This window comes from Myotis yumanensis, unplaced genomic scaffold (genome assembly GCF_028538775.1).
Source record: "Myotis yumanensis isolate MYYU_CA2020_CCGP unplaced genomic scaffold, mMyoYum1.0.hap1 SCAF_11, whole genome shotgun sequence".
NCBI classification, from domain to species: Eukaryota; Metazoa; Chordata; class Mammalia; order Chiroptera; family Vespertilionidae; genus Myotis; species Myotis yumanensis.
In genome coordinates, this window is record NW_027223762.1 from 2,761,680 (window position 1) to 2,781,310 (window position 19,631).

At 58.1% G+C, this 19,631-nt stretch overlaps 1 protein-coding gene across 1 annotated transcript in view; it reads left to right on the forward strand.

The window, feature by feature from the left end:
* The window catches only part of GREB1 (growth regulating estrogen receptor binding 1), a 53,091-nt gene extending 33,862 nt beyond the window's left edge, over nt 1–19,229 (forward strand). The window contains exons 20-32 of the mRNA XM_070428374.1: nt 792–881; nt 1,971–2,545; nt 3,731–3,833; nt 4,357–4,515; nt 4,764–4,906; nt 7,725–7,886; nt 9,733–9,937; nt 11,028–11,202; nt 11,479–11,697; nt 12,999–13,134; nt 14,726–14,926; nt 16,568–16,706; nt 18,059–19,229. Coding sequence (XP_070284475.1) covers nt 792–881; nt 1,971–2,545; nt 3,731–3,833; nt 4,357–4,515; nt 4,764–4,906; nt 7,725–7,886; nt 9,733–9,937; nt 11,028–11,202; nt 11,479–11,697; nt 12,999–13,134; nt 14,726–14,926; nt 16,568–16,706; nt 18,059–18,222 — 2,471 coding nt within the window. The 3' untranslated portion in view covers nt 18,223–19,229. The remainder of the gene's footprint in view (nt 1–791; nt 882–1,970; nt 2,546–3,730; nt 3,834–4,356; nt 4,516–4,763; nt 4,907–7,724; nt 7,887–9,732; nt 9,938–11,027; nt 11,203–11,478; nt 11,698–12,998; nt 13,135–14,725; nt 14,927–16,567; nt 16,707–18,058) is intronic.
* The last annotated feature ends 402 nt before the right edge of the window (nt 19,230–19,631 follow it).

Here is a 19,631-nt window from a genome sequence, read left to right on the forward strand (position 1 = left end):
CAGCCCGCAGGATCGCGGGAACAAGTACAAGGCTGTTCACACAGAAATGCAGAGCGTGTGCGGGGTGGTGTAGGGGAGCGACGGTGTGGGGCTGGAGACTGGGCCTCCTCTTCCTCCTCCACCTGCGACCCGCGTGACCTTGGACAGGGCCTGTCGCCTGTCCTAGCCTCGGGGTGCTCATCTGTAAGATGGGCTTTGAGAGACCTGCCCGGCAGGCCGGCTTCCCTGTGCTGTGGCAGACTCACACGCGTGAGCGTGACCCTCCACTGCGGTGCCTCACCTCCCTGCGATGCATCCCTGGCATCCCACCTCGCCCAGCTTCAGTTCCCTGCTCCCTCCTCGCTACCCTGCAGCCCACGTGCCACACACAGCCCCCGCCCCGCCGCCCCCCCCCCCCCCCCCCCCCCCAGGCCACACAGATGCTTTTCCGGCTGCTCAGAGTTCCCTCTCCTCTGCTTTCCCTGGAAGCCCTGCTGGCCCTTAGGACTCGGGGCGGGGTCACCTCTCCCCTCCTCTCCCTTCTCCCTTCCTGCCTCTGTCCTGTGTGGGAGCCTGGCCAGGCTTCCAGCCCCTTTCCCTGCCCATCTACGCCATCCTGTAGTTGCCCGCCCGGCCCCTCCCGCCTCCTGTCCTCTCTGTGCAGTCAGAGGCGGGCGCCTGGAAGGTGGTGGACGGGTGGATGGATACGCGGATGGGGGAGAGGAGAGGTGTGAATGGAGTTGGTAAAGCGCTGGGGGACCGTGCGGCACGGTGATCGCAGGCGTTTGCAGTGTGTGTGTGTTTGGACACAGGCTCCACCTCGGAGAAGAAGAGCCCCGTGAAGAGGGAGCGGTCCGGCTCCCGCGACTCGGCCTCCTCCGGCCGCTCCTCCAAGGCGTCCGGTAAGTCCCAGGGGAGAGCCCACGCTGGGCTGTTCTGAGATTTCGGACATGGATGGAGAGAGCCTGGGTTTTCCCTGGAACTGGGAAGGGGGCACTTGGGAGAACTGGCTTTCTGGGCTGGGGCCGGGGGCCGGGGGCCGGGGCCGGGGGCGGGAGGAGTTGGGTGGGACCCGAGGCGCAGCAGCTCCTTTCCTGGACGCTGTGGGCCTGTCCCCAGCGAGGGCCTGTGGGTGGTGGCAGAGGGCCACGCCCTCAGGCTCCAGGTTTGGGTAATCGGGAGAGAGGAGCAAGGTGAAGCGTTCTCGGAGACTGGAGTGCAGGGAGGGAGACGCGGACTCACTGCGGAGAAGCCGACAGGCCCAGGGCTTCTCAGACCGAGGGGCCAGGTGCTCCTGGGCAGGGGGAGAGGGGAGTGTGGATAAAACCCCCAAAGTCTCTGCCCTCAGGGTCGTCCGAGTCTCTGGGAGCAGGCGGGACCCACACACAGTAGCACAAGTGTTTACCGAGCGCCTGCTGATGTCTGAATCCGGGCTTTAAAATAGGTTATAGTAGGTGCTTCCGAGGAATCCCCGGTTCCTGTGGCCAGGTTGTGTTGCCACCGGGCTGCTGTGGTGTTTTTTTTTAGAGGGGGGGTGTGTGTGTGTGTGTGTGGGGGAGAGAGAGAGAGAGAGAGAGAGAGAGAGAGAGAGAGAGAGAAAATGAGAATGCAGCCTGCTGAGTCGCGTGCGGCTTGCTGCCACTCCAGCTGGAAGCAGCCTGTGCGGTGCATGAGCCTGGGTGGAGCACTGAGGGTGAGGGCTTTGTGGCTGGACCAGGCGAGGCAGGGATGGAAAGGAGGCCCCTGAGATGGGGCAGGGGCCCGGGGGCTGCAGGCCGGCTCCTACCCCGCGGGGACCCCAGCTGCCTCCCGCAGCAGATCTTGGGTTTGTCGTAGGACCGAAGGGGTTATGTCTAACCAGAGGTGGAGTTTCATTGACAGAAATGCCTGGTGATTGTCAAGTGAAGGGAGTTAGTGCCTCAACCACAGGCAGCCGGCAGGTCTCAGGGAGGGTCCTTCCCGGTGTGGCCGACGGGGTCATCTCTCCCCAGGCTCGGCGCTCGGTGGTGAGACCTCGGCTCCGCCCGGGGGGCCCCCGCAGGGGGAGCAGACCAGATCCCCGCAGCCCTGCGGCCCTCCCGAGGACACACAGAGGCTCCGGGCCAGCCAGGGGCCGGCCCCCCAGCCCGACTCCGGCCGTCAGACCAGCCAGAGGAGCGTCCAGGTGGCGGTCTCCTCGCCGCGCCAGCTCCCAGGCGCGGGCGCGTCCTCCTCGCCCACGGGGCCCGCCGCGGGCACGCTCGTGCGGCAGGCCTCCCCGTGCTCCCTGGCCAAGGCCCGCCGGCAGCCGCCTGTCGTCTTCCTGCCCAAGCTGGTGTACGACATGGTCACGTCCACCGACAGCAGCGGCCTGCCCAAGGCCGCCTCGCTCCTGCCCTCCCCCTCGGTCGTGTGGGCCAGCTCCTTCCGGCCCCTGCTCAGCAAGACCATGACGTCCACGGAGCAGTCCCTGTACTACCGCCAGTGGACGGTGCCGCGGCCCAGCCACATGGACTATGGGAACCGCGCCGAGGGCTGCGTGGACGGCTTCCACCCGCGGCGGCTGCTGCTCAGCGGGCCCCCGCAGGTGAGGGCACCCACCTCGGCCTGGACTCCAGGGGTGGGGGTCCGTGCTCAGGCCCAGAGGCAGCGTAGGGCTGACAGCACCCCCTTATGCGCATCTTGCCATTCTTGCGGCAGAAGCTTCTGTGATGGCCCCACGTGGGCGGTGGACAGGGGTCAGGGCCTGGTGACTTCCGTCCTCTCATCTCCGTTTCCTCCACATGATGCGGGGGGCGGACGGGTTCCCGGGGTGCCTCTCGGGCCTTCAGACTGCGGTCCGGCATTTTCCATGTCACTTCCCTGGCCCTGGGGCCCGACTTTGGGATCTCGCTCTCACACCGGAGGATGTGGGAGGCAGGAGGTTGTCAGGATCCCAGCCTTGTAGGGGACCCAACAGGTGCCCGTTTAACCAGCTGTGACCAATCGTACACTCACCCGACGCTCGCCTGAGGGGCAGGGACTCCGTGACGGGACAAGAAAGAGAAGGAGAGAAGAATTGCTTGCTCTCTCTTCCGGGGCTTAGGGGAGATGCGGCCTTTCTAGGTCTTGCGGGACGAATTCTGTTTTCTTACCATAGACGTATCGATGAAGACAAGACTAGTGTTTGTAGTTATGCAAGACTGAAGAAATGTTTTCTGTTGGCAGTTTCTTTTCTCCAAAGCAGCCTTTCTTCAGCTTATGCCCATGTCCTATTTCCAGTGGCTTAAAAAATGCCGCCGTTAAAACCGGAGACACCTTTGCCATGGTTTATACGCAGGCAGGCCCCTGGCTGGGGAGTCCACCCGCCCCGCCTCGTTAGCCCCATTGCCCCTCGACTGTCTCTGCACCCGCCGGCTCTCGTTTTAATTAGGCGAGATCTTTAAAAGGGGGAGGTGCCTTCTCGGCCTGTTTGGCTCAGTGGATAGAGCGTCGGCCTACGGATGGAAGGGTCCAGTCAAGGGCACATACCTTGGTTGCAGGCTCCTCCCCAGCCTGGACCCTGGTCAGGGCGCATGCCGGAGGCAGCCCGTCGATGTGTTTCTCTCACATGGATGTTGCTGTCTGTCTTTCCCTCTCTCTTTCTCTTTCTCTCAAAATCAATGGGAAAATATCCTCGGGTGAGGACTTTAAAAATGTTGTCATAAAAGAGGGAGGTGCCATGAGGCGTGGCGGATGCTCCTGGCGCGGAGACGGGTGCATTGACTGGGGCGCCACCCGCTCGTGCTCGCAGATCGGGAAGACAGGCGCTTACCTGCAGTTCCTCAGCATCCTGTCCCGGATGCTCATCCGGCTGACGGAGGTGGACGTGTACGACGAGGAAGAGATCAATGTCGGTGAGTTCCATCCTCGCGCGCAGTCAGGGCGGGACGCTGGGTCCCCAGTGGGTCCCGGGGCGGAGCTGGTGGCCTGGGATGCGGATGGGATGCAGGCGGGCGGCCAGGTGCCTGCAGGACAGGTTCCGCTCCTGGCGTGGTCTGACCCCTGGGGTCCAGCTGGCTTTTTCCCGCTGCTCTTCGTTCTCCTGCGGCGGGAAGCTGACAAGTGGCCGTTAGGGATCCGATGGCCCGTGGTCCTAACACGTGCAGTCGAGTATCACTCAGCCTCAGGAGAGGGCTCCCCCGTGTCCTCACGCAGCTCCTGCAGATGCTCTCGACTCTGCTTCTGTTTCGGGGGGAGTTCGGAACGTGGGAGCCCGTGCAGCTGGGTCTCTCCTTCCGCCTCTGGGTTTCCCACGGTCCCCACAGTGTGGAATGTTGTTTCTGTTGCGTTTCTGCCGCCTCCTTTCTCGGAGAGACCGAGACGAAGCCGGGACTTGAAGCCTCTCTCTGTTCCCGTTTTGTCACGTGTCCCCCGTAGACCTCCGAGAGGAATCGGACTGGCGCTACCTCCAGCTCAGCGACCCCTGGCCGGACCTGGAGCTCTTCAGGAAGCTGCCTTTCGACTACACGGTCCACGACCCCAAGTACGAAGACGCCAGCCTCATCTGCTCACACCACCAGAGCGCCAAGAGCGAAGGTCAGGCTCTGCGTGTCCCCCAGGGCGTGGGAGTAGCCTCTGGAAGGGAGAAGCCGTGCGTGTGAGGGATGTGCTCCGTCCCCTGGGGGCCTTGAGCGAGGGCAGCACCCAGCACGGAGCGGAGATGGGCTGGGGCCACCCTCGCCCGCCGTCTCCCACCACACAGTAGCGTTTCGGCTCGTGTCCTTGTGAGTGGCGGGAGGGGCTCACCTGCCCGTGCAGCTCCGTGACGCTGGGCTTCCCTGCAGACAGGGGGCCGCCCAGGAAGCCCGAGGACCTGTTCGTGCGGCGCCAGACGGCGCGGACGCGGCTGTCCAAGTACGCGGCCCACAACACCTACCACCACTGCGAGCAGTGCCACCAGTACATGGGCTTCCACCCCCGCTACCAGGTAGGCCGCCGGCGCCGGCATGCCCTGCTTCCCCTGGGCTCGCGCCATTGTTTCCCTGGTTATGCTTCCATTCCGGAGTGGGAGGTGGAACGTTCTGGAAGCCTTGCTTCCTGGTCTGCTGGCGTCCTCAGTTCCCATCTGTAATCTGTGAAGTGGCTGCCGACTCCGCAGAACAGGCGTTCTCCAGGTTACACGGGTTCTAGCAGAAGGCAAGGCGGCTGCCGGGGTCCGAATCCGCCTGACATCCTAGCAGTTTCCGCCGTTCAGCGCGGCAGACTCCCTGCGTGCGTCCTGCGTGCCAGATGCTGACGTGAATGAACTGTCTCCGTACGCAAGACTCGGGGTGTGGGATAGAGACGCACATGAGCAAAACCTAACAGCGGGAAGCCGGCAAGGAGAGCAGTGCGGCCGAAGCACGGAAATTACATAAGGAGAGGAACGTGCACGTCACAAGCACCTACTGTGCGCCAGGCAGTCTGCAGGGCATTGTTATATCTCAGTACTGCCCAACCTTTTATTTTACCTACTTTTTTTTTTTTAATTCTCAGCCGAGGATATGTTTTTATTGATTTTAAAGAGAGAGGAAGGGAGGGACAGAGAGAGATAGAGAAACACTGATGGGAGAGAAACATGGATCTGGTGCCTCCCATAGGCACCCCGAGTAGTGATGGGGCCCACAACCTAGGTATGTGCCCTGATCAGGAATTGAACCCGCAACCTTTTGGTGTGTGGGATGATATTCCAACCAACTGAGCCACCTGGCCAGGGCCTTCCCAACCTTTCCATGTGGTAGAAAATGTCCTTTGTCCTAGACCCGTGATTGGCAAACCGCTGCTCTCGAGCCACGTGTGGCTCTTTGGCCCCTTGAGTGTGGCTCTTCCACAAAATACCACGTGCGGGCGCGCACATACAGTGCGATTGAAACTTTGTGGCCCATGCACAGAAGTCGGTATTTTGCACAAGAGCCACACTCAAGGGGCCAAAGAGCCGCATGTGGCTTGCGAGCCGCAGTTTGCCAAACACTGTCCTAGACACTGGGTAAGTGGATAAGGCCACTGGCCCAGCCCCTGGTTACCTGAATGGATTACAAGCCACACCTGTCCATTCAAGGTGCGCTGGCTAGGAAACTGTCCTGTCTAGCTTCTTCTTTTAAAAAAAATATATATATTTTTATTGATTTCAGAGAGGAAGGGAGAGGGAGAGAGAGATAGAAACATCAATGATGAGAGAGAATCATTGATCAGCTGCCTCCTGCATGGCCCCTACCGGGGACCGAGCCCACAACCCCGGCATGTGCCTTTGACCAGAATCGAATCCGGGACCCTTCAGTCTGCAGGCTGACGTTCTATCCATTGAACCACACCGGCCAGGGCCAGCTTCTTATTTAATTCTCACTGAAACCCCTGAGGCAGTAGCATTTCCCGGTTCTACTAGACAGGCGCTTTAACCAGCTAAGCCATTTCCTGGTTCTATAAACCAGCGGTTGCCAACCTTTCGGACCTCACGGACCACCGGTTGCCGACGGCTGCTATAAATGAAGCTTCTGTCCTGGGTGGGAGCACGGAGAGGCTTGGAAGAGGAAGGTCTGCGGGGGCCAGCAGGCGGGAGGCGCATACACTGGCTCCCTCTGCTCTTTCGCTCGCCTCCCACGGCTCCCTGGGCCTTTTCCTGAAATTTCCTCAGGTGCCTCCCTCTGTGCTCCCTTCCCAGCCCAAATCTCTCTGTCCCTCTGGGGTCTTCGGGGAGGTTCTGCCGGACGCTGACAACGGGCTCGGCTCCTCTCCCCAGACGGCGTTGTGGTTCTCGAGGAGCCACAGGAGCCGGTGTGCCCGGCCTGCGTCCGCCCTCTCGGCCTGTCATTCGGGAGTGCACAGTGGCGGGCAGGGCGAGGGGTCGGGGAGGCCCCCTGTGGGTGCCTGAGCTGAGGCTCGAAGGAGGCATGGCATGGCTTGTGCAGAGCCGGGCTGGGAGGTCAGGCCAGAGAGCCACGGGCACAGGTGTGGCGTGAGGGGAGGACTCTTTGGACCAAGTGAGTAGAGGTGAGACTAGACTTGGGGCCGGGAGTGAGCCTCAGACCTCTGATGCCAGTTTTTGCATCCCGGAGGTGGGCCTGCTTCCTACAATCATTAATTACAGTACAGAGAGGCCTCGGGGTGGACATAGCGAGACCGGGGTGTACAGGTGTGCACAGTTCTGACTGTTTCATTAATACTCGATGACACGTGTAGTGACACAGGGTGGAAAAACACATTTGTTAGCATAGAACATGGGGTCTCCAGGGTGATTGCTTAGCACAGTGGTTCTCAGCCTTTCTAATGCCGCGACCCTTTAATACAGTTCCTCATGTTGTGGTGACCCCCAATTTCATTGTTACAAATTGAACATAATTAAAGCATAGTGATGAATCACAAAAACAATATGTAATTATATATGTGTTTTCCGATGGTCTTCGGCGACCCCTGTGAAAGGGTCGTTCGACCCCCAAAGGGGTCTCGACCCACAGGTTGAGAACCGCTGGCTTAACCGATAACCTAGCACCCTGGGTCAGATCCAGAGTCCAGAGGGGTTGGGTGCCGCCTCCCTGGGTGAAGTGTGACCAGAATTAGCGACGGGATCCGGCTTGGGCCAGGTGGGCGTGGCCTCCGGCGGCCAGACCTGGTGTCCACACCTTGTGTGGGTGGCACCCGTGCGTGGGCTTCTCGTGCTGCGGGGCAGAGGTGGCCGTGACCCGCGTCGTGGCGGCCACGCGGGCCTGGGGTCTTCGGGGAGGTTCCGCCGGCCGCTGACGACGGGCTCTGTCCTCTCCCCCGCACCCCAGCTCTATGAGTCCACCCTGCACGCCTTTGCCTTCTCTTACTCCATGCTAGGAGAGGAGATCCAGCTGCACTTCATCATCCCCAAGTCCAAGGAGCACCACTTCGTCTTCAGCCAGCCCGGAGGCCAGCTGGAGAGCATGCGGCTGCCCCTCGTCACCGACAAGGTACCGGCAGCGGCCCGGAGGTCCGATCGGTGTGGCTGCCAGGGGCCGCTGAGCAGGAGACCCCGGGGCCGTAGTTGCCCGATGAGCCCAGGGCAGGTGGGGCCTGGTGGAGGGACCGATGTGGTCCCTGGCCTTGGAGAGGAGGCTGGGAACGTCAGGGCTTTGGGGTCCCCCAGAGTCAAGTTTGAGACTTGCTCTGCCGTGTCCGGGCTGCGCTATTTGAACTTGTCGAGGTCTCTGAGCCTCCCCTTCCTCATCCTACACCCAGGGGGTCGTAAATTTCGCAAAAGCTTGTGGTGAGAGTTACAGGCGTCATGGACATAGGGCGCCGGCCCAGCTGGAAGAGGTGCTGAGCAGACAGTTGGTCATGGCACCCACTCTGTCCTTCAGGGCTCTCCGCTCGGGAGCACCCAGCCAGGCCAGGTGGTAGGAGAGCATGGCCCCCCATTACCAGCTCCAACAGTTACTGACTCATGGCCGGTCCCGTCTCACCGTCTGTCCTTCTCTCCTCTTCCGCCTTCCTGTGTTTTCTGGAAGTGAATCTCGAACATTGTGTCCTTTCACCCATAATCCTTCAGTGTGTATCGCTGAAGGCTGCTTCGCCTCTTGTGATGCGATTGCTCTTACCCATCATCGCTGTGACCGCCCTCCTGGAGGCACTCCTCCAGGGGTGACTGGCCAGTCCCAGCTGTCAATCTCAGCAGCTTTGCTGCCCTTGAGCCAGCCGGTCACCGCGACCTGGGTGTGGATGCTGAGGGCGGGACGCCGGGGGCTGAACCCAGCCTTTCAGACAGACCCTCCTATCAAGCCCTGAAGGCATTTGTAAAGCACCAGAGGCCTTCCTCTCCCGCCCCTCGGGCTGGGGTCGGGTGTGCAGTGGGCAGGGATTTATTCACACCCCCGTTTCCACCGACTTCCGTCAGCACAGCCATGAGCACAGCGGCATCACAGCGCAGTGGCCGGTGCTTGGAGGGCTTCCGGGGGAGCAGAGCTCCTGCCGAGGGAGAGGCGGCCACCTTTGGTTCTCGGTGTCACAGATGCGCAGCCGAGCGTGTGACTAGCCGGGCGGTGTGGGTAGGAGATGGGGACTTGGGTCACCCAGGAATAGCCTCTGCTCCAAGCACCAGGTTAGAGGCTCCGAGGAAAGGGGAGTGAATGGAGGCAGCGGAGAGATGCTAATTTGGGTTGCTTAGCAGACCGTTTCCAAACAGCATTTACTTACTAGTAGCTGCTGGGCCTATGGGCTGGGAGTCTGGGCTCCAGGCAGGTTCCGCTGGGCTGGGCTCACTCATGTGTCTATCATTGGCTCCCAGGAGGGCTGGGGGCTGGCCGGCTAGGGTGGCCTCCGTGGGCCGCCCTCTCTGCTCCACGTGGCCACTGCCCCTCCAGCAGGCTGGCCCTGGCTTGTTCCTGGGAGGGTTTGGAGAGAGGGTGGAATGTGCCCGCCTCTTGCAGCCAGTCTCAGAACTGGTGCCCCATCACTTAAGAAAAAAATTATTTTTTTATTGATTTCAGAGAGGAAGGGAGAGGGAGAGAGAAACATCAATGATGAGAGAGAACCATTGATCAGCTGCCTCCTGCACGCCCCCTACTGGGGATTGAGCCTGCAACCCAGGCATGTGCCCTGACGGGAATCCAACCGTGACCTCCTGGTTCATAGGTCGACGCTCAGCCACTGAGCCACACCGGTCGGGCTGGTGCACCATCATTTTTACTGCGTTTTATCCATAAAAGCAAGTCTCAGGGCTGAGCTGGATTCAAGGAGGATGGGGATAGACATGTCGAAGGGAGGGGAGTGACTGTGACCCCATTTAGAAACGCTGTCCCTCCTGCCTCTACTCCCCAGAGTCACGAGTATATAAAAAGCCCGACCTTCACCCCGACGACCGGCCGTCACGAGCACGGACTCTTCAACCTGTACCACGCGATGGACGGCGCCAGCCACTTGCACGTGCTGGTCGTCAAGGAGTATGAGATGCCCGTTTATAAGAAGTACTGGCCCAACCACATCATGCTGGTGCTGCCGAGCATCTTCAACAGCGCTGGCGTGGGTAGGCTCCTCTCGCGCCGCCTCGGTGGCCTCCCGGGAACCGAGACCCGAGAGAATGTTCTAGAACTGACGGAGTTCAGCATTTTTCACCAAGCCTGTTGGCTTTAAAATATATATATATATATATATATAAACACACACACACACACACACATTGATTTCAGAGAGGAGGGAAGAGGGAGAGAGAAACATCAATGTTGAGAGAGAGTCATTGATTGGGTGCCTCCTGCACACCCCACACTGGGATCGGGGCCCACAACCCAGGCATGTGCCCTGACTGGAATCGGACCTGGGACCCTTCAGTCCACAGGCCGACGCTCTATCCACTGAGCCAAACCAGCTAGGGCAAGCCTTTTGACTTTTAAAGCTATTTTGATTTATTTGAATATTCTTTTTCTTCTTTGATGTTTGGTTATTGGTTCAATTTAGGTTCTTAATTCATGTTAGAGAAGCAAGGATACTGTATGTATATATACATACCCCATGGATGCCGACAGTGGGGTGCTGAGGGCCTGGGGCGGGGGTGGGGTGGGCTGGATGGGGTCCATGGGGGATAAAAAGGGACATAGTTAATACTTTCAACAATAAAGATTAAGAAAAAGAGAGAAAGAGCCCTAGCCGGTTTGGCTCAGTGGATAGAGCGTCACCCTGCGGACTGAAGGGTCCCAGGTTCGATTCCGGTCAAGGGCACATGACCAGGTTTTGGGCTCATCAACGATTCTCTCTCATCATTGATGTTTCTATCTCTCTCTTTCCTTTCCTCTCTGAAATAAATAAAAATATGTTTAAAAAATAAAATTAAGTTAAAAAGAAAAGAAAAGAAAAGCAAGGATAAACAGGCAGACGTATGTGCAAATGGGAGAGGTGTGTTTTCTCCCCTAGAATTTTCTCTCCCAAATCAACAGCTAAGAGTGAGTGGACGAGGGAAGCGGGCGAGGACCGTCGGGACTGGCTGGTCGGGGGTGGGGCCGCGGAGAGCAGTGCTCCCTCTGCCAGGGCCCGTGCCGTGTGGGTGTCCGTGTGGGTGTCCGTGTGGGTGTCCGTGTGGGTGTCCGGCGGGACCGGGGTCAGCGGAGGCTTTGCCGTTGCAGGCGCCGCCCACTTCCTGATCAAGGAGCTGTCCTACCACAACCTGGAGCTGGAGCGGAACCGGCAGGAGGAGCTGGGGATCAAGCCGCAGGACATCTGGCCGTTCATCGTGATTTCCGACGACTCCTGCGTCATGTGGAACGTGGTGGACGTGGACGGCGGCGGGGAGAGAAGCAGGTGAGCGCCTCCCACGCCTACAAGGGAGACAGATGCGCTCTCTCTGGCGGGGACCCCCCTCCACCCCTCATCTGTGAAATGGGCGGGAGGGGTGCCCGGGCCGGAGGGCTGCTGCGAGGATGGGCGATGAGGAAGGTGGTGCCCAGCCTGGCGCTGGCCCTCGGCGCGGCCGTGGCGGGTTCCGCAGCGGGAGAGAGCAGCGGCCCGGCTGGCCCGTCCAGGGGGCCTTGCCCGTGTTTGCACGTCAGCCCGGGATGCCCCCTCCCTCCCCAGCAGAGAGTTCTCCTGGTCGGAGAGGAACGTCTCTCTGAAGCACATCATGCAGCACATCGAGGCGGCCCCCAACATCACCCACTACGCCCTCATCGGCATGCGCAAGTGGTCCAGCAAGGCCGGCGGCCGCGCGGTGCGCGAGCCCTTCTCCCGCTGCCACGTCCACGACTTCATCGTCCTGAACGTGGACCTGACCCAGAACGTGCAGTACAACCAGAACCGGTGAGCGCCTGCCCCGCTGCCGCCCAGCTCCACCCACAGGCCCCAGGCCCCAGCCCTCAGCCCTCCGTCCTCCTCCCTCCTTCCTCCTTCTTCCCTCCTCTCTCCTCCGTCCTCCTCCTTCCCTCCTTCCCTCCTCCCTTCTCCCTCCTCCGTCCTCCCTCCTGGACGGGCAGCCTAGGCCTGGCCGATAGCCGCTTCTCTGCTGCCCTGTAGGCCATGGAGCCAGAGGCCTCCCACCCATAGCACCAGCCTGGCCCCTGCTGTCAGCTTTAACATTGTCTTTTTTTTTCTTAAATGTATTTTTATTGATTTCAGAGAGGAAGGGAGAGGGAGAGAGAGATAGAAACATCAATGAGCCCCACACTGAGGATCCAGCCTGCAACCCGGGCATGTGCCCTGACCAGGAATCAAACCGGGACCACCTGGTTCCTAGGTTGATGCTCATTCCTTCTTTCTTTTGTTCCTTCTTTCTTTCATTCTTTCCTTTCCTGTTTTTTTTTCTTTTTCTTTCCTTTCCCTGCCTCCCTTCCTACCTCCCTCCCTCCCTCCCTCCCTCCCTTCCGTTGTATAATTCTGTGGCGAGGAGATTTGCATACGACCATTCAGCTTCCTCCGTGGATTCACACGCGCTTTACTTAGTGACTCGCCGTGTGCTGTGTGTGTCCTTCCTCTGGCTGTTTGGCTTCCTCTCGGTCACAGCTCTCAGGAGCCTTAGCACCAAAGGAAGCGGTGACGTCTTTCCCTGACGTGGCTTCCATGTGTCCAGCCACAGGGACGCTCAGCGGAGCCCAGTCGCCGACGCCCTGGCCCAGTCACCGCGTGGAGTGTCCCTGGGCCAGGCAGTGGGCACACACCTGAGGTGCCCATGTAGGAGGGAGTTTGGGGCCAGCCCGCCCTGCGAGGGGTCTGGGTTCTGCCACTTGCCGACTTGGCATGAGCCTTGTTTTCCTCAGCTGAAAAAGTGGCTGATTTTGTTGTTGTTGTTGTTTTGTTTTTTTTTGTTGGGGGAGGTTCTTTTCAACAAACCGATGGAAGGGTTTTGCACGTCCTCACAGCGGGCCTGTGCGTCGCAGGTGGCGGTCGTTCTGTAGTGTTTGCCCGCGGGACGCCCGCCGTTCCTGTGCCGGCTCATCGCAGCCGGGCCGGCTCCCTGTTCGCTGCCCTCTGCCCTCCGGGAGGAGGGTCCGTAGGGAGGGCTGAGCCTGCCCCTCCCTGTCGCCCCGGTGCCAGGCACACATGCCACAGCCTGGGGACGCGAGGGCCCCCCAGTGCGACCTGTCCCCTCCTCTGGCTCCGAGCAGGTTCCTGTGTGACGACGTGGACTTCAACCTGCGAGTGCACAGCGCCGGCCTCCTGCTGTGCCGCTTCAACCGCTTCAGCGTCATGAAGAAGCAGATCGCGGTGGGCGGGCACCGGTCCTTCCACATCACCGCCAAGGTGCGTGCTGGGGCCGGGGCCGTGGCCGTGGGCGTGGGCGTGGACGTGGCCGTGGCCGGGGGCGTGGGCCGGGCGGGCCCTGTGCTTTGAAAACCAGTTTTTCCTTTCATTCCCTCAGGAGCGTTCTTTAACTATGAGGTGTTTTATCTTTATTCCTCTTTTGAGCACAGTCTTACTTTTTCCCTTGAGGTTTAATGGGGCCTTGATTATGGAGGGGACAGCTAGTCGTGCTTTGTAACATGTCACTGGAATGAAATACTTGTTCTCATGGTTTATTCCAGTGATGGCGAACCTTTTGAGCTCGGCGTGTCAGCATTTTGAAAAACCCTAACATAACTCTGGTGCCGTGTCACATATAGAAATGTTTTGATATTTGTAACCATAGTAAAACAAGGACATATTTTTGATATTTATTTTATATATTTAAATGCCATTTAACAAAGAAAAATCAACCCAAAAGATGAGTTCGCATGTCACCTCCGACACGCGTGTCACAGGTTCGCCATCACTGGTTTATTCATTCAGTGTTGGCGGGGCGCCCAGTCCCTCCCTCGGGAGCAGGTCGCCTCGAGCCGAGAGGGGTGTTCAGTCAATGTGGAATGAAGTGCCGAGGTGATGAGCGCCCCGGGGCGATGCCTGGGTCACGCACGGGGAGACCTCTCCTCGCCGGCGGTGGGGGTGGCATCTGTGTGCGTGTCCCTGGGGCGGGACGTTAAGGCGGGGACCTGGGGGATGAGAGAGCGGTGTGTCCCGGCTCCGGGAGAGCCCGGGTGACGAGGCCGAGAGGGAGGAGCAAGGAGGTCGGCGCGGAGGAAGCGCAAAGGCCAGAGGGGAGGGTGGCAGAGATGAGCTAGAGACACAGGCAGGGCCTTACTGGCCATGGGAACCTCTAGACCAGTGGTTCTCAACCTTCTGGCCCTTTAAATACAGTTCCTCATGTTGTGACCCAACCATAACATTATTTTCGTTGCTACTTCATAACTGTCATGTTGCTACTGTTATGAATTGTAATGTAAGTATCTGATATGCAGGATGGTCTTAGGCGACCCCTGTGAAAGGGTCGTTCGACCGCCAAAGGGGTCTCGACCCACAGGTTGAGAACTGCTGCCCTAGACGCCTCTGTAGGGGCAGTGACAGCTCATTGACGGTGTCCAGCAGCGGGCCCGATGGTTTTCTTCCTGTCCCCGGCCTCTCGGGCAGGGAGGACATGCTGGCGAGGGAGGAAGAGATGGTGGGCTCGACGGGGCAGTCGGGAGGAGGGCAGTGGGGGTGTCTGGGACCTGGGGGTCCGGGGAGGCTGGCCGTGCCCCGAGGTTTGCATCCCTGGATTTGGAAGAACGTCCCCAAGTCCCGTGGATTCTCTGTATTTTTTCCTCGACCAGACAGCCAATGTCCTACGTGGAAAGGTCGTTGTCACCTGCCCCGCTTGGGGAAAACCTGATGTTTCTTAACAGAGAACTTTATCGTCCAAGTCGGTGTGTTCTCAGCTCGCAGCCCTGCCGTGGGGCCCCCCTCCCCGTGCGGGGCCGCCGGCCTGGGTCCCCCCAGCCTGGCAGCCTGGGGAGTGCTGACGCCCCTCCTCCCCACGCAGGTGTCCGACAGCCCCGCGGCCGTGGTGCCCGCCCAGTACATCTGTGCGCCCGACAGCAAGCACCCGTCCCTGGCGGCCCCCGCGCAGCTGCTGCTGGAGCGGTTCTTGCAGCACCACAGCCACCGCTTCTTCCCGCTGTCCCTGCGGAACCACGGCCACCCCGTGCTGCTGGTCGACTGCTACCTGAACCTGGGGTCCCAGGTAACTCGACGCCTGCTGCCTGTCCAGCCGGGAGCTGCCTGCGAGGGAGGCGCCAGGACCGAGGGCTCGGGATGCACTCAGCACCCGTGTCTCGGTGCCCCCGCCCCCTTCACAGCTGGTGAAACAGGCTGCGAGGGTTTTCCTTTTTTCATAACCAAGTAAGAGGTTATCTTATTAGAGTCAGGTGTGTCCTGTCCCTCTCGGCAGCCTGCACATCCCATCGCAGTGACCGTCTAAGACAGTGATGGTGAACCTGTGACACGCGTGTCGGAGGTGACACACGAACTCATTTTTTTGGTTGATTTTTCTTTGTTAAATGGCATTTAAACATATAAAATAAATATCAAAAATATAAGTCTTTGTTTTACTATGGTTGCAAAGATCAAAAAATTTCTATATGTGACACGGCACCAGAGTTAAGTTAGGGTTTTTCAAAATGCCGACATGCCGAGCTCAAAGGTTCGCCATCACTGGTCTAAGAACATGTTTGCACAGCACAGGGGCCTCGCACCAGGTTCCCGCGTCAGGAGCCTTTCACCAGTTTCTGGAGCGGAGTGTCTTGCCAGCCCCCCGCCCCCCCGCCCCCCCAACTTCCAGGTGCTCGACACCCAGGATTTGCAGCTGAAGGAAGTGGTCCCACCAAGTCCTTGTCTCTCTTGTACTAAAGTGTCAGGTCCTGCAGTGCTGACCCGCGTTTTACACTGCAGGTGCCGCCGCTTCAAATCAAGTCAGGCAGTCTCAGACCTGGTATACGTGTGTTCACGTATTCACATGTGTTCATGTGTTCACAGGAGAGCATGTGAATGGTCTGTCCCAATATAATACGCTAGGAATCAAACCCAACACTGATGCCAAAACATTTCTTTAAAAAAGTGTATATATATATATATATGTTTTTTTAAAATTGATTTCAGAGAGGAAAGGAGAGGGAGAGATAGAACCATTAGTGATAAGAGAGAATCATTGATCAGCTGCCTCCTGCACGCCCCCTACTGGGTATCAGACCCACAACCCGGGCCTGTGCCCTGACTGGGAATCGAACCGTGACCTCCTGGTCGATGCTCAGCCACCAAGCCGTACTGGCTGGGTGCCAAAACATTTCCGATTCTCCGATTAGTTAATGCATAGATCAGTGATTCCCAAAGTGGGCGCTACCGCCCCCTGGTGGGCGCTGCAGCGATCCAGGGGGGCGGTGATGGCCACAGGCGCATTTGTTTTAACTTTTTTTGTATTACCTTTCTATTCTGAGTTCAATAAATAGTTTCATAATTTCAAACTTCAATGTTTCTAATTTATACCTTTCTTTACTATATTTTACGAAAAAGGTAGAAACATTAATACATATATCTTTCTGTTTAATTGCTATTAAAATTTAAAAAAAATTAATTTCCAGGGGGCGCTGAGTAATATTTTTCTGGAAAGGGGGCGGTAGGCCAAATTAGTTTGGGAACCACTGGCATAGATAAATCCGGATAAATCTCTTGGAATTGAGTTTTAGGCTGTAAATTTGGAAATAATACAAAAAATCTTGTTTCTGGTCCCCCAAAACCTTGAGCGTGGCCGAGCGGTTGGCATGTTAGCGGCGAAGCCGTGGCGTGGCCGAGCAGGTCACGAGAGCGGTGTCCCCTCGCGGTTTTCCAGATCTCCGTGTGCTACGTGAGCTCCAGGCCCCACTCCCTGAACGTCAGCTGCTCCGACTCCACCTTCAGCGGGCTCCTGCTCTACCTCTGCGACTCCTTCGTGGGGGCCAGCTTTCTGAAAAAGTTCCACTTCCTGAAAGGTAAGTTCCCGTCCTCTGCTTACCCCGGGCCCTGACGTGAATGCTTGCCCCCTGCTGCCGCTGAGGAGGTGGCTCCTGGTCGTAGTCCTCCTTCCCCAGTGGGTGCACGGAGGCTCAGAGAGGGACCGAAACCGCCAGGAAAGTCCAGGAAGGTGGGGGCGGGGTTCCGGGGTGCACATCCCACCCCCCCCTGCTGGTTTGGGTGGAGATGAGACACATCCCCTTTCTTTTCGGCAAAAGGCAGAAATGTGTTCCTTTTCAGTGTATATTCTTTTTTTAAAAAATGTTTTTTTATTGATTTTCGAGAGGAAGGGAGAGGGAGAGGGAGATGGAAACATCAATGATGAGAGAGAATCATTGATCGGCTGCCTCTTGCACGCCCCCTACTGGGGATGAAGCCCGCAACCCAGGCATGTGCCCTGATTGGGAATCAAACTGTGACCTCCTGGTTTGTAGGGCGACGCTCAACCACTGAGCCACATGGCCGGGCTCAGTGCAGATTCCTAACACCCGCCCCAGGTCCCCACAGATGTCTCTTCCTCTGGGAAGGCGAGGTCCTCCTCGTCTTGGGATTCGGATGCTTCTGGACTTTGACGTAAATCTTCCTCCTGCTGGAGTTGGTTTCTTGCGAGAGTATTCAGAGCGGCAACCGTTCATTCTGTCTGACTTTAAAACGACGTCCAGCCTAGCAGCGGGCCCTGACTGATGTGCTTTTCCTGAGTTGCCCTTCACGCTGACCTTGTCCAGCAGGTGTTCGCTGAGCCCCGCACAGGCGAAGGCCAGAGTAGCGAGAGGCTTACAGCCATCTCTGCCCTTGGCAGTCTCTGCCCTGGGGGAGCAGCTTGTCTAAGGGAGGGCAGGCCATGTAGGAGGAAGGTAGGAAGGTAGGAAGATAGGTGGTAGAGAGGCAGCCAGAGCAACGGAATGAATGGACATGAATGTCTTGATTGTGCTGGGATTGGAGAGGAGGGAAAACTCACCTGGTGGGCAGGTGGGGACAGGTGGGAGGGGATCGCCTCGAGTGGGAGAAGGAGGTGGTGTTGGGCCTGGTCGGGCTGCAGCTGAGAGAGCTTGGTTTGCGTCCGACCAGTCTCTTTCCGGTTCTCCTTCTCTCTTGCTCTCTTGGCCACCATTTTCTCTGCCTCCATGTTATCTCGCCGCCCGATCGCATCGCCGTGTCTGCCTCGCTAACACTGGGAGGCATTCCCAAAGAAGCGAGGCCCGGGGACACCTGGCCCTCCCCTTCCAAGCGCAGCCTCTTTCTTTCTGCGAAGCCGCAGGGTCCCGGCGGTGGGTTTCCACGGGATGCGCTCGCCCCCTTGTCTTCACACGCTCTGCCGTTGTCCGTGCAGGGGCGACCTTGTGCGTGATCTGTCAGGACCGGAACTCCCTGCGCCAGACCGTGGTCCGCCTGGAGCTGGAGGACGAGTGGCAGTTCCGCCTGCGCGACGAGTTCCAGACGGCCAACGCCAAGGAGGACCGGCCGCTCTTCTTTCTGACGGGACGGCACATCTGAGGGGGGCGCCCGCAGGGTTTCCAGGAAGAGCGGGGCCTTCGGAACCTCATGCTGGTTCCGAAGGAAGAATTAGAACCACGGGGTGTTTGAACAGAAACGGGCCGCAGACACTGTCTGGCACGTCCCTCGTGGCGCGCCCAAAGCCCAGAGGTGACAGAGACTCGCGAGAGGGACGGGCACCTGTGGGTGGCGAGCATCAGCAACGCACACCCGCCCTCCCGGTCCGGGGCCGGCTGCATCGCCCTGGGCTACGTCCAAGTCCGTTTCACGAAGAACAAAGTTTCGCCTCCTGTCACGCCATCCATTTGCTTCCATGGACGAACTTGCCTTTCCTCTTAGTTCTCAGCCTCTCGATTATCTTGCAGAGGTGCCAGACGATGGGTAGGATGTGAGCCGTGTAGGTTCCCTCACCATCTACTACAAAGCAATATTTTAAAAAAGAACGCTTTCACTGTAAAGGCCGGAGGCAAGAGAAAACAGTGGGTCACTGCATAAGAATTGTGTCCTCGTCTAGAAGTTTGCTTTTTAAAAAGCCCAAAGGTATCAACTTGAATCAAGTAAAACGAACGGTTTTACTTCAGAGCAAATGCGATTCTATTAAGATAGTATAGGGTAGGCACCCTACCTCTTAGAAAGGGCAAAAGGGAAAAGAAACTTTTTTCTTTAAGAGATTGCAGGAAGGAAATCTGGGTACAGAGGCTGGTTGACCTGAAGAAACAGAATCTGCCTTACAAAGGAAAGAGGACCAAATGGTTCCCTTGAAACGAACAATAAAAACAACCAAAGTGACACCTAAACAGCTTGGTAAGAACTAGGCTTCTGACCATCATTTTTTGGAAGCTCAGTTTTCAGTTCCTTAAACAGCTTGACTTTCCTAATGAATGCTTGGTCGCTGACCCAAGAGGCAGGGGGACAGGCAGATGACAGTAGGGATGCTCCATGATACACTTCCATTTATCTGCCAGAATGTTTTTTTAAAAAAATACTTTTATTGACTTTTAGAGAGAGAGGAAGGGAGGGGGGGGAGGGCGGAGAGAAACATCGATATGAGAGCAGGGATCGAGCCTGCAACCTGGGCACATGCCCTGACTGGGAATTGAACCGGCAACCTTCTGGTGCATGGGATGGTGCCCAACCAACTGAGCCACACAGGCCAGGGCCAGAGGGCTTTTAAACCAGCATTATGGAGCACTGCCTCCAGGCCAGGCGTTGGGCCACAGTTATGATCTTGATTGATTCTTTCCACAGCCGAGGTGGGTGGAATTACTCTCCCATTTGACAGATAAGAAGGTTGAGGTGCGGAGAGTGCACAGCACTGGAGAGGAACATAGGTCCCACTGCGAGTCCGTCTTCCCCCCACCCCCTGCCTTATGAGCGGCCTGTCACCGTAGGAGACGCATAACGATACG